This window comes from Salmo salar, chromosome ssa11, assembly GCF_905237065.1.
Source record: "Salmo salar chromosome ssa11, Ssal_v3.1, whole genome shotgun sequence".
In the NCBI taxonomy this organism is placed as follows: domain Eukaryota; kingdom Metazoa; phylum Chordata; class Actinopteri; order Salmoniformes; family Salmonidae; genus Salmo; species Salmo salar.
The window spans coordinates 49,032,168-49,046,662 of record NC_059452.1 but is presented as its reverse complement, the minus strand read 5'-3'; the positions used below and the strand labels follow the sequence as shown (position 1 = coordinate 49,046,662).

General features: G+C 39.7%; 1 protein-coding gene across 16 annotated transcripts in view; it reads left to right on the top strand.

Annotated features, from left to right (window-relative positions):
* LOC106576577 (probable E3 ubiquitin-protein ligase HERC1) overlaps positions 1-14,495 on the top strand; it is a 196,604-nt gene that overhangs the window by 46,113 nt on the left and 135,996 nt on the right. For all 16 annotated transcript variants that reach the window (XM_045689728.1, XM_045689732.1, XM_045689736.1 and 13 more), the window contains exons 17-20: positions 2,482-2,614; positions 7,959-8,150; positions 11,441-11,662; positions 12,639-12,812. In XM_045689728.1, coding sequence (XP_045545684.1) covers positions 2,482-2,614; positions 7,959-8,150; positions 11,441-11,662; positions 12,639-12,812 — 721 coding nt within the window. The remainder of the gene's footprint in view (positions 1-2,481; positions 2,615-7,958; positions 8,151-11,440; positions 11,663-12,638; positions 12,813-14,495) is intronic.

The window sequence follows — 14,495 nt, the reverse complement described above, 5'->3', positions numbered from 1 at the left end:
AGTTAGTTAGTAACATTGTTCTGGTCTATAATATCTCTACAACTCTAGTAGAAGTAATAGTTACTAACATTGTCCTGGTCTATAATATCTCTACAACTCTAGTAGTAGTAATAGTTAGTAACCTTGTTCTGGTCTATAATATCTCTACAACTCTAGTAGTAGTAATAGTTAGTTAGTAACATTGTTCTGGTCTATAATATCTCTACAACTCTAGTAGTAGTAATAGTTAGTAACATTGTCCTGGTCTATAATATCTCTACAACTCTACTAGTAGTAATAGTTAGTTAGTAACATTGTTCTGGTCTATCATATCTCTACATCTCTTGTAGTATTAATAGTTAGTTAGTAACATTGTTCTGGTCTATAATATCTCTACAACTCTAATAGTAGTAATAGTTAGTAACATTGTTCTGGTCTATAATATCTCTACAACTCTAGTAGTAGTAATCGTTAGTAACATTGTTCTGGTCTATAATATCTCTACAACTCTAGTAGTAGTAATAGTTAGTTAGTAACATTGTTCTGGTCTATAATATCTCTACAACTCTAGTAGTAGTAATAGTTAGTAACATTGTCCTCGTCTATAATATCTCTACATCTCTAGTAGTAGTAATAGTTAGTAACATTGTTTAGGTCTTTAATATCTCTACAACTCTAGTAGTAGTAATAGTTAGTAACATTGTTCTGGTCTATCATATCTCTACAACTCTAGTAGTAGTAATAGTTAGTTAGTAACATTGTCCTGGTCTATAATATCTCTACAACTCTAGTAGTAGTAATAGTTAGTCAGTAACATTGTTCTGGTCTATAATATCTCTACAACTCTAGTAGTAGTAATAGTTAGTAACATTGTCCTCGTCTATAATAGCTCTACAACTCTAGTAGTAGTAATAGTTAGTTAGTAACATTGTTCTGGTCTATAATATCTCTACAACTCTAGTAGTAGTAATAGTTAGTAACATTGTTCTGGTCTATAATATCTCTACAACTCTAGTAGTAGTAATAGTTAGTAACATTGTTCTGGTCTATAATATATCTACAACTCTAGTAGTAGTAATAGTTAGTTACATTGTTCTGGTCTATAATATCTCTACAACCCTAGTAGTAGTAATAGTTAGTAACATTGTCCTGGTCTATAATATCTCTACAACTCTAGTAGTAGTAATAGTTAGTTAGTAACATTCTTCTGGTCTATAATATCTCTACAACTCTAGTAGTAGTAATAGTTAGTTAGTAACATTGTTCTGGTGTATAATATCTCTACATCTCTAGTAGTAGTAATAGTTAGTTAGTAACATTGTTCTGGTCTATAATATCTCTACAACTCTAGTAGTAGTAATAGTTAGTAACATTGTCCTGGTCTATAATATCTCTACAACTCTAGTAGTAGTAATAGTTAGTTAGTAACATTGTTCTGGTCTATCATATCTCTACATCTCTAGTAGTAGTAATAGTTAGTTATTAACATTGTTCTGGTCTATAATATCTCTACAACTCTAGTAGTAATAGTTAGTAACATTGTCCTGGTCTATAATATCTCTACAACTCTAGTAGTAGTAATAGTTAGTTAGTAACATTGTTCTGGTCTATAATATCTCTTCAACTCTAGTAGTAGTAATAGTTAGTAACATTGTTCTGGTCTATAATATCTCTACAACTCTAGTAGTAGTAATAGTTAGTAACATTGTTCTGGTCTATAATATCTCTACAACTCTAGTAGTAGTAATAGTTAGTAACATTGTTCTGGTCTATAATATCTCTTCAACTCTAGTAGTAGTAATAGTTAGTAACATTGTTCTGGTCTATAATATCTCTACAACTCTAGTAGTAGTAATAGTTAGTAACATTGTTCTGGTCTATAATATCTCTACAACTCTAGTAGTAGTAATAGTTAGTAACATTGTCCTGGTCTATAATATCTCTACAACTCTAGTTGTAGTAATAGTTAGTTACATTGTTCTGGTCTATAACATCTCTACAACTCTAGTAGTAGTAATAGTTAGTAACATTGTTCTGGTCTATCATATCTCTACAACTCTAGTAGTAGTAATAGTTAGTAACATTGTCCTGGTCTATAATATCTCTACAACTCTAGTAGTAGTAATAGTTAGTTAGTAACATTGTCCTGGTCTATAATATCTCTACAACTCTAGTAGTAGTAATAGTTAGTTAGTAACATTGTTCTGGTCTATAATATCTCTACAACTCTAGTAGTAGTAATAGTTAGTAACATTGTCCTGGTCTATAATATCTCTACAACTCTAGTAGTAGTAATAGTTAGTTAGTAACATTGTTCTGGTCTATAATATCTCTTCAACTCTAGTAGTAGTAATAGTTAGTAACATTGTTCTGGTCTATCATATCTCTACAACTCTAGTAGTAGTAATAGTTAGTTAGTAACATTGTTCTGGTCTATAATATCTCTACAACTCTAGTAGTAGTAATAGTTAGTAACATTGTCCTGGTCTTTAATATCTCCAGAACTCTAGCAGTGTGGCTCTGCTCCATAAGCACCTCCAGCTGTTGCTGCCCCACGCTACAGACATCTTCTCCCGCTCTGCCACTCTGCTCCAGGAGAGCTCCTGGAACGGCAGCATCAGAGAGAAACTAAGAGGTTTTTAAGTCTCCTACTGTATCACTGTCTCTGTCTGTCTGTCTGTCTGCCTCTCTGTCTGCCTCTCTGTCTGTCTGCCTGCCTCTCTGTCTCTGTCCGTCTTTCTCTCCCTCTCTCTCTCTCCCTCTCTCTCCTTCTCACCCTCTCTCTCTCTCCTTCTCTCTCTCTCTATCTCTCTCTCTGTCTATCTCTCTCTCCCTCTCTCTCCCTCTCTCTCTCTCTCCCTCTCTCTCCCTCTCTATCTCTCTCTACCTCTCTATCTCTCTCTCCCTCTCTATCTCTCTCTACCTCTCTATCTCTCTCTCCCTCTCTCTCTCTCTCTCTTCCCTCTCTCTCTCTCTCTCTCTCTCCCTCTTTCTCCTTCTCTCTCTCTCTGTCTCTCTCTCTCCTTCTCTGTCTCTCTCTCTCTCTCTCTCTCCCCTCTGTCTCTCTCCTTCTCTGTCTCTCTTTCTCTCCCTCTCTCCCCTTCTCTCCCTCTCTCTCCTTCTCTCCCTCTCTTCTTTTCTCCCTCTCTCTCTCTCTCTCTCTCTCTCTCTCTCCCCTTCTCTCTCTCAAATTCAAATTCAAGCTGCTTTATTGGCATGAAAAACATTGTGTTAATATTGCCAAAGCAACAATGTATGCAATATACATTGTAATACAATTATAAACAATAACAAATAATAATATAAAATGGCAGTAAATAATACAAAATTTAAAATAATAACAATAAAATAATAGTAAAATAGTAGAATGCAATAAGTATAAAAATCTAAATATGGAAAATGAATCTATAACTAACTTATAACTAAATAACGGTCATCTTCACCATTACATCAGTACTACAACTACTATCATCATTATCACTACCACTACCACCACCATCACTAAACTGTTATCATTACCATTACTACCCATACCACTGCTATTTGGAATGATAAACAACAATAATAATTGTAATAACAATAATAGTAATAATAAGTAAGTTACTGTTTACTATGCAGATGTTATTATTCAGTGTCCCTCAGGCTATGGCAGGCAAATACATATTTGGCTGGAAGAGGAGCCGTTGCTCCTTCGCCCATTAGTATTTTTAGTTTTTCCTCTGGGTTTAATAAGTTCAAATTTGGAATAAATGTAGTCATTTCTGTGAATAAGGAATCTCTTTGTGAGGAATATTTATCACAGTAAAGGAGAAAGTGCATCTCTGTCTCTACCTCCCCTGTCGTGCAGTGACCACATACACACTCCTTTTTGGGTAGCCATGTCTTTTTATGTCTGCCGGTTTCTATTGCCAATCGGTGGTCACTCAGCCTGTACTTGGTAAGGATCTCTCTCTGCTTCGTATCTCTGACAGAGTAGAGATAATCAGCCAATTCATATTCTCTGTTTAGGGTCAGGTAGCAATTTAGTCGGCTTTGGGATTTTGTTTCCTTTTTCCAATGTTGTAAATATGAGTCCTTTGATTGGTTCATGATTTTGTTTATTTGAATTCTTTCTTTTGAAGCAGTGCTGGTGTCAGCTTGGTTGGTGAGGTCCAACACCAGCTGACTGAGAGGGCTCGTTTCTGGGCTCAGCTCTTGGGTTTGGAGTGCTTTAAATTGCAGACTTGAATTTGGACTTGAATTTAGATGTAGCCAAAATTTTAATGATCTTTTCTGTATTTTCATTATTACTGGAAAGCGGCCCAATTCTGCCCTACATGCATTAGTTGGTGTATTTCTCTGGACTTGTAGGATTTTCCGACAGAATTCTGCATGTAGGGCTTCAATTGGATGTTTGTCCCACATTTTAAAGTCCAGTTTATTGAGTGGCCCCCAAACCTCACTTCCGTAAAGAGCTATTGGTAGGATTACACTGTCAAATATTTTGGTCCAAATTCTAATTGGGATGTTGATTTTGAATAATTTCATTTTTATTGCATACAATGCTCTGCGGGCTTTTTCTTTGAGTGCATTCACTGCCATATTAAAGTTTCCCGATGCAGATATGGTCAGACCAAGGTAGGTGTAATTTTTAGTGTGTTCAATGATGGTGTTGTTCAGGGTGAATTTATATTTGTGTTTCTGACATCTGGTTTTCTTTTGGAAAATCATGATTTTCGTTTTTTGGAAATTTACTGCCAGGGCCCAATTATGGCAATATTGCTCTAGAATATTAATGTTCTGTTGAAGACCTTCTTTGGTTGGTGATAGAAGTACCAAGTCATCAGCATATAGCAGGTATTTCACCTCTGTGTCAAATAGTGTGAGTCCTGGGGCTGGAGAATGGTCCAACATGTCTGCTAATTCATTGATATAAATGTTGAAAAGGTTTGGACTCAAACTGCAGCCTTGTCTCACACCTCGACATTGTGAAAATAATTCTGTTCTTTGGTTTTTGATTTTTATTGCACATTTATTTTCTGTGTACATACATTTTATTAAGTCATACACCTTACCACCAAGACCACTTTGGAGAATTTTGTAGAATAGCCCTTCATGCCAAATAGAATCAAATGCTTTTTTAAAGTCAATAAAGCAAGCAAAGATTTTGCCCTCTTTTTTTGGTGGACGTGTTTATTAATTAGTGTGTGTAAGGTGTATATATGGTCAGTAGTGCGATGGTTAGGGAGAAAGCCAATTTGACATTTACTTATTACATTTTTTTCTTGAAGAAAGGTTTGAATTCTTGAATTCAAAATGCTACAGAAAACCTTTCCCAAGTTACTGTTTACGCAAATTCCCCTGTAATTATTGGGGTCTGATTTGTCTCCACTTTTGTGGATAGGGGAGATGAGCCCCTGGTTCCAGACATCAGGGAAGCAACCAGAAGTTAAAACCATGTTGAACAATTTAAGCACAGCATTTTGCAACTCAGGTGTGCTGTTTTTCAGCATTTCATTTCTGATGTTGTCTAGACCACAAGCCTTCTTTGATTTAATAGATTTGAGCTTTTCATTTAGTTCTTATCAAATAAAACAAATATAAAATAAAATGAATAACTGATGGTTAATAAGAGATAAAGCAGTATTGGACAGTCACTACCATCATGGGTGTCACGGGTGTCGTAGGGTTTAGACCAAGACGCAGCGGGAAAATGTATACTCATCTTCTTTTATTAAAGGACAAAGAAGGAAAACCAAAACAAACACGTATACAAAAAACACGACGACAAAGAACAGGCCGGTAAGGCACAAAGCTATACACAGCAACAATCTCCCACAAAATCCCATGACAAAACACATACCTATTTATAGGACCTTCAATCAGAGGCAACGATAGACAGCTGCCTCCAACTGAAGGCCCCAATCCAGATTAACTAAACATAGAAATACAAACGACTAGACTGAACATAGAAATAAACTAACATAGAACAATAACCAAAACCCTAGGCTAATAAATCAAATACCCCTCTACCTAAATACATAGCCCGAACCACATAAAACAAACACCCCCTCTACATGAACACATACACAAACACACCCTGAACCACATGAAACAAACGCCCCCTGCCATGTCCTGACCAAACTATAAGAACAAATTGGTCAGGACGTGACAATGGGGTTTGTATTAATTATGTTATTGTGTTGTTACAGCATTCAACCCACATAATGCATAGTGCATTTCATGTATAAAAAGAATTGTCAAAACCAAAATACTGATTATTTTTTAATAATCGGACCGAAACCGAACTGACCTCAAAAGTACTAATCGCTCAGCACTAATATCAACCCAGCAGGGATCCAATTTCACCCCTTCTAATATCAACCCAGCGGGGATCCAATTTCACCCCTTCTAATATCAACCCAGCGGGGATCCAATTTCACCCCTTCTAATATCAACCCAGCGGGGATCCAATTTCACCCCTTCTAATATCAACCCAGCGGGGATCCAATTTCACCCCTTCTAATATCAACCCAGAAGGGATCCAATTTCACCCCTTCTAATATCAACCCAGCAGGGATCCAATTTCACCCCTTCTAATATCAACCCAGCAGGGATCCAATTTCACCCCTTCTAAAATCAACCCAGCAGGGATCCAATTTTACCCCAACTAAAATCAACCCAGCAGGGATCCAATTTCACCCCTTCTAAAATCAACCCAGCAGGGATCCAATTTCACCCCTTCTAATATCAACCCAGCAGGGATCCAATTTCACCCCTTCTAAAATCAACCCAGCAGGGATCCAATTTCACCCCAACTAAAATCAACCCAGCAGGGATCCAATTTCATCCCTTCTAATATCAACCCAGCGGGGATCCAATTTCACCCCTTCTAATATCAACCCAGCGGGGATCCAATTTCACCCCTTCTAATATCAACCCAGAAGGGATCCAATTTCACCCCTTCTAATATCAACCCAGCAGGGATCCAATTTCACCCCTTCTAATATCAACCCAGCAGGGATCCAATTTCACCCCTTCTAAAATCAACCCAGCAGGGATCCAATTTCACCCCTTCTAAAATCAACCCAGCAGGGATCCAATTTCACCCCTTCTAATATCAACCCAGCAGGGATCCAATTTCACCCCTTCTAAAATCAACCCAGCAGGGATCCAATTTCACCCCAATTAAAATCAACCCAGCAGGGATCCAATTTCACCCCTTCTAAAATCAACCCAGCAGGGGTCCAATTTCACCCCTTCTAAAATCAACCCAGCAGGGATCCAATTTCACCCCAATTAAAATCAACCCAGCAGGGATCCAATTTCACCCCTTCTAAAATCAACCCAGCAGGGGTCCAATTTCACCCTTTCTAATATCATCCCAGCAGTGATCCAATCTCACCCTTTCTCCTCTCTTTCTGCCTTTCTTTTGTATTCTTCCCTCTTTCTATCTATCTCTCACTCTCAAACACACAGGCATTGTTGAATCAGAGATGTTTTCATTTCAATGCCAAGAAGAAATGCCTCACTCTGTCTGTCTCTGTTGTAGATGTGATGTACATGTCAGTTCCTGGTTTATTATCTCTCTGTCTGTCGTAGATGTGATGTACATGTCAGTTCCTGGTTTATTATCTCTCTGTCTGTCTCTGTTGTAGATGTGATCTACATGTCAGTTCCTGGTTTATTATCTCTCTGTCTGTCTCTGTTGTAGATGTGATTTACATGTCAGTTCCTGGTTTATTATCTCTCTGTCTGTCTCTGTTGTAGATGTGATGTACATGTCAGTTCCTGGTTTATTATCTCTCTGTTTGTCTCTGTTGTAGATGTGATCTACGTGTCAGTTCCTGGTTTATTATCTCTCTGTTTGTCTCTGTTGTAGATGTGATGTACATGTCAGTTCCTGGTTTATTATCTCTCTGTCTGTCTCTGTCTCTGTTGTAGATGTGATCTACGTGTCAGTTCCTGGTTTATTATCTCTCTGTCTGTCTCTGTTGTAGATGTGATCTACGTATCAGCAGCAGGCAGTATGCTGTGTCAGATCGTCAACAGTCTACTACTACTACCAGTGTCTGTAGCCAGACCTCTGCTGAGCTACCTGCTAGACCTGCTTCCTCCTCTAGACTGTCTCAACAGACTGCTGCCTGCTGCCACACCGCTGGAGGACCAGGAGCTGCAGTGGCCTCTACATGGTGAGGAGATAGAGATAGAGCTGTAGTGGTCTCTACATGGTGAGGAGATAGAGATAGACCTGTAGTGACCTCTACACGGTGAAGAGATAGAGATGTAGTGGCCTCTACATGGTGAGGAGATAGAGCTGTAGGGGTCTCTACATGGTGAGGAGATAGAGATAGAGCTGTAGTGGCCTCTACATGGTGAGGAGATAGAGATAGAGCTGTAGTGACCTCTACATGGTGAGGAGATAGAGATAGAGCTGTAGTGGCCTCTACATGGTGAGGAGATAGAGATAGAGCTGTAGTGGTCTCTACATGGTGAGGAGATAGAGCTGTAGTGACCTCTACATGGTGAGGAGATAGAGATAGAGCTGTAGGGACCTCTACATGGAGAGGAGATAGAGATAGAGCTGTAGGGACCTCTACATGGTGAGGAGATAGAGCTGTAGTGGCCTCTACATGGTGAGGAGATAGAGCTGTAGTGGCCTCTACATGGTGAGGAGATAGAGATAGAGCTGTAGTGGCCTCTACATGGTGAGGAGATAGAGCTGTAGTGACCTCTACATGGTGAGGAGATAGAGCTGTAGTGGCCTCTACATGGTGAGGAGATAGAGGTAGAGCTGTAGTGACCTCTACATGGTGAGGAGATAGAGCTGTAGTGACCTCTACATGGTGAGGAGATAGAGATAGAGCTGTAGTGACCTCTACATGGTGAGGAGATAGAGCTGTAGTGACCTCTACATGGTGAGGAGATAGAGATAGAGCTGTAGTGACCTCTACATGGTGAGGAGATAGAGCTGTAGTGGCCTCTACATGGTGAGGAGATAGAGATAGAGCTGTAGTGGTCTCTACATGGTGAGAAGATAGAGCTGTAGTGACCTCTACATGGTGAGGAGATAGAGCTGTAGTGACCTCTACATGGTAAAGAGATAGAGATAGAGCTGTAGTGGCCTCTACATGGTGAGGAGATAGAGCTGTAGTGACCTCTACATGGTAAAGAGATAGAGATAGAGCTGTAGTGGCCTCTACATGGTGAGGAGATAGAGCTGTAGTGGCCTCTACATGGTGAGGAGATAGAGCTGTAGTGACCTCTACATGGTAAGGAGATAGAGCTGTAGTGACCTCTACATGGTAAGGAGATAGAGCTGTAGTGACCTCTACATGGTAAGGAGATATGGAGGGGAGGGGAATCCTGTGTCTCTGGATGGAGGGGAATCCTGTGTCTCTGGATGGAGGGGAATGCTGTGTCTCTGGATGGAGGGGAATCCTGTGTCTCTGGATGGAGGGGAATCCTGTGTCTCTGGATGGAGGGGAATGCTGTGTCTCTGGATGGAGGGGAATGCTGTGTCTCTGGATGGAGGGGAATCCTGTGTCTCTGGATGGAGGGGAATCCTGTGTATCTGGATGGAGGGGAATCCTGTGTCTCTGGATGGAGGGGAATCCTGTGTCTCTGGATGGAGGGGAATGCTGTGTCTCTGGATGGAGTGGAATCCTGTGTATCTGGATGGAGGTGAATCCTGTGTCTCTGGATGGAGGGGAATGCTGTGTCTCTGGATGGAGGGGAATGCTGTGTCTCTGGATGGAGGGGAATCCTGTGTCTCTGGATGGAGGGGAATCCTGTGTCTCTGGATGGAGGGGAATCCTGTGTCTCTGGATGGAGGTGAATCCTGTGTCTCTGGATGGAGGGGAATGCTGTGTCTCTGGATGGAGGGGAATGCTGTGTCTCTGGATGGAGGGGAATCCTGTGTCTCTGGATGGAGGGGAATCCTGTGTCTCTGGATGGAGGGGAATCCTGTGTATCTGGATGGAGGGGAATCCTGTGTATCTGGATGGAGGGGAATCCTGTGTATCTGGATGGAGGGGAATCCTGTGTATCTGGATGGAGGGGACCAGGCTGAAGTGAAGGGCATCTCTGTATAGCCTAGTGGCTGTGTTATGTATCATGTTGTACATGTTGTCTTTTAGCAGATAACGACTTCATGATATTTGACGTTGTTCTCCCTTATCCATATATTGTTAGGATCAATGTTGAATGTACTACTGGCTTCATCACATACCCCTGCTATTGACTAGAGTAATGGTTATCTCACAGAATGTCTGCCCCCATCTCTCCTTCTCGCTCTCTCTCTCTCTCTCTCTCTCTCTCTCTCTCTCTCTCTCTCTCTCTGTGTTTCTCTCTCTCTGTCTCTATCTTTCTCTCTGTCTCTATCTTTCTCTCTGTCTCTCTCTCTCTCGCTCTGTCTATATGAACGTCGTCTATATCATCTGTAAGCTAACATATATATATATAAATAACATGTATATGAAATAACGATATATATGAAATAACGATATATGTAAACTAACGATATATATGAAACTATTAATAACGTATTATGAAATAACGTATATGTAACAACTATATGTAAAATACCGTATATTGGAAATAACGTATATATGAAACAACATATATGGAAATAACGTATATATGGGTCGTATATATGGGTTATATATAAACAACGATATATATATACGTATATATACCGTATATATATGTTATATATATACGTATATATACGTATATATTTGATATTATTGCGTATATTACGTATATATAACGTATATATATGTTAACAAGCGTATATGTATAAATAACAATATATATATATAAACGGTATATATATGTAAATAACGATATATATATATAGCAATAACGTAATATATATATATAAAATAATATATATATAATATACGTAATATATATATGAAACAATATATATATGAAATAACATGTATATGGAATAACGTGTATGTGAAATAACGTGTATGATAATAACGTATATATATATATATGTATATATAGTATATATATATATATTTATATATGGTCTCTGTCATATATATATATATATATATATTATAAATAACGATATATACGTATATATATATATATGAAACTAACGCTCTGTATATAATATATATATATAACAATATATATATATAAACCTAATCTATATATATATATATATATATATATATATATATATATATATATATATATATACTCGATATATATATCTATATATATACGATATATATATATACATATAATATATATATATATATATATATAACATACGTATATATACGATATATATATATCTATCTCTCTATCTATATATATATCTATATACTCTCTCTATATCTCTGTCTCTCTGTCTCTCTCTCTCTCTGTCTCTGTCTCTCTGTCTCTCTCTCTCTCTCTGTCTCTCTCTGTCTCTGTCTCTCTCTCTCTGTCTCTCTCTCTCTGTCTCTCTCTGTCTCTCCAGGAGCCCCAGACTTTGTGGACCCTGCAGGGCAGCCCCTGGCCCAGCCGGCCCAGTCCTGGGTGTGGCTGGTGGATCTGGAGCGTACTGCAGCCCTGCTGGTGGGCCGCTGCCTGGGGGGCATGCTGCAGGGAGCACCCCCCTCTCTAGAGGAACAGGATACAGGCTACTGGCTGAAAACCCCCTTGTTCAGCAACGGGCTGGAGATGGACATCCCTCAACTAGGTATGAAACACGGCATAGTTAGGATAGATAGTGTAGATATTATATAGGGGCGTTATTGGGGCTCCTGAGTGGCGCAGCGGTCTAAGGCCCTGCATCTCAGTGCTAGAGGCGTCACTACAGACACCCTGGTTCGAATCCAGGCTGTATCACAACCAGCCGTGATTGGGAGTCCCGTAGGGCGGCGCACAATTGGCCCAGTGTCGTCCGGGTTTGGCCGGTGTATGACCTCCCTCTAGATAACTGTATCAGTGGTCCTATCTGGTGACCTCCCTCTAGATAACTGTATCAGTGGTCCTATCTGGTGACCTCCCTCTAGATAACTGTATCAGTGGTCCTATCTGGTGACCTCCCTCTAGATAACTGTATCAGTGGTCCTATCTGGTGACCTCCCTCTAGATAACTGTATCAGTGGTCCTATCTGGTGACCTCCCTCTAGATAACTGTATCAGTGGTCCTATCTGGTGACCTCCCTCTAGATAACTGTATCAGTGGTCCTATCTGGTGACCTCCCTCTAGATAACTGTATCAGTGGTCCTATCTGGTGACCTCCCTCTAGATAACTGTATCAGTGGTCCTATCTGGTGACCTCCCTCTAGATAACTGTATCAGTGGTCCTATCTGGTGACCTCCCTCTAGATAACTGTATCAGTGGTCCTATCTGGTGACCTCCCTCTAGATAACTGTATCAGTGGTCCTATCTGGTGACCTCCCTCTAGATAACTGTATCAGTGGTCCTATCTGGTGACCTCCCTCTAGATAACTGTATCAGTGGTCCTATCTGGTGACCTCCCTCTAGATAACTGTATCAGTGGTCCTATCTGGTGACCTCCCTCTAGATAACTGTATCAGTGGTCCTATCTGGTGACCTCCCTCTAGATAACTCTATCAGTGGTCCTATCTGGTTTTATTTTTATTCTGATCTGTTTCATTTATTTGCTGACAGTGATGGCCTGTATTGTGTTTGTATGTGCCTTAGATAACTGCATCAGCTGGCTGTTAGAGGAGGCCCTCTCAGGTAATGAGGAGCAGAAACCATTTGACTGTACTCTGAGAGCAGATATCAGCATCCTAGTAGAGCTGGCCCTGGGCTCCACTAAAGAACCCACCAACGGTCTCTGGAGCAACATGCAGGACTACGCCACCAGCAAAGGTACAAGAGGATGAACTATAATACATTACAGAAATGGTGTGGATTGTTTCTGGATGAACTATAATACATTACAGAAATGGTGTGGATTGTTTCTGGATGAACTATAATACATTACAGAAATGGTGTGGATTGTTTCTGGATGAACTATAATACATTACAGAAATGGTGTGGATTATATGTGGATGAACTATAATACATTACTGAAATGGTGTGGATTATATGTGGATGAACTATAATACATTACAGAAATGGTGTGGATTATATGTGGATGAACTATAATACATTACTGAAATGGTGTGGATTATATGTGGATGAACTATAATACATTACTGAAATGGTGTGGATTATATGTGGATGAACTATAATACATTACTGAAATGGTGTGGATTATATGTGGATGAACTATAATACATTACTGAAATGGTGTGGATTATATGTGGATGAACTATAATACATTACTGAAGTGGTGTGGATTATATGTGGATGAACTATAATACATTACTGAAATGGTGTGGATTATATGTGGATGAACTATAATACATTACTGAAATGGTGTGGATTGTATAACAATAGTAGAATCGTTCACAAGTAGTGGACGCACATCCTGTTACTTCCAGATGCAAGGTTCAAAAACGTCATGAATGAATGCTCCCACAGTTTATTGAGTGATGCTCGCTCTCTGTTAAATGCTCCCACAGTTTATTGAGTGATGCCCGCTCTCTGTTAAATTCTCCCACAGTTTATTGAGTGATGCCCGCTCTCTGTTAAATGCTCCCACAGTTTATTGAGTGATGCTCGCTCTCTGTTGAAGGCTCCCACAGTTTATTGAGTGATGCTCGCTCTCTATTGAATGCTCCCACAGTTTATTGAGTGATGCTCGCTCTCTATTGAATGCTCCCACAGTTTATTGAGTGATGCTCGCTCTCTATTGAATGCTCCCACAGTTTATTGAGTGATGCTCGCTCTCTATTGAATGCTCCCACAGTTTATTGAGTGATGCTCGCTCTCTATTGAATTCTCCCACAGTTTATTGAGTGATGCTCGCTCTCTGTTAAATTCTCCCACAGTTTGTGTGATGCCCGCTCTCTGTTAAATGCTCCCACAGTTTATTGAGTGATGCTCGCTCTCTATTGAATGCTCCCACAGTTTATTGAGTGATGCCCGCTCTCTGTTAAATTCTCCCACAGTTTATTCAGTTTATTGAGTGATTCCCACTCTCTGTTAAATGCTCCCACAGTTTATTGAATGATGCCCACTGTCTGTTGAATGCTCCCACAGTGTATTCAGTTTGAGTGATGCCCGCTCTCTGTTAAATTCTCCCACAGTTTATTGAGTGATGCCCACTGTCTGTTGAATGCTCCCACAGTGTATTCAGTTTATTGACTGATTCCCGCTCTCAGTTAAATTCTCCCACAGTTTATTCAGTTTATTGAGTGATGCCCGCTCTCTGTTAAATGCTCCCACAGTTTATTGAGTGAATCCCACTATCTGTTAAATGCTCCCACGGTGTATTCAGTTTATTGAGTGATGCCCGCTATCTGTTAAATGCTCCCACAGTTTATTCAGTTTATTGAGTGATTCCCGCTCTCTGTTAAATTCTCCCACAGTTTATTCAGTTTGAGTGATTCCCGCTCTCTGTTAAATGCTCCCACAGTGTATTCCGTTTTTTGAGTGATGCCTGCT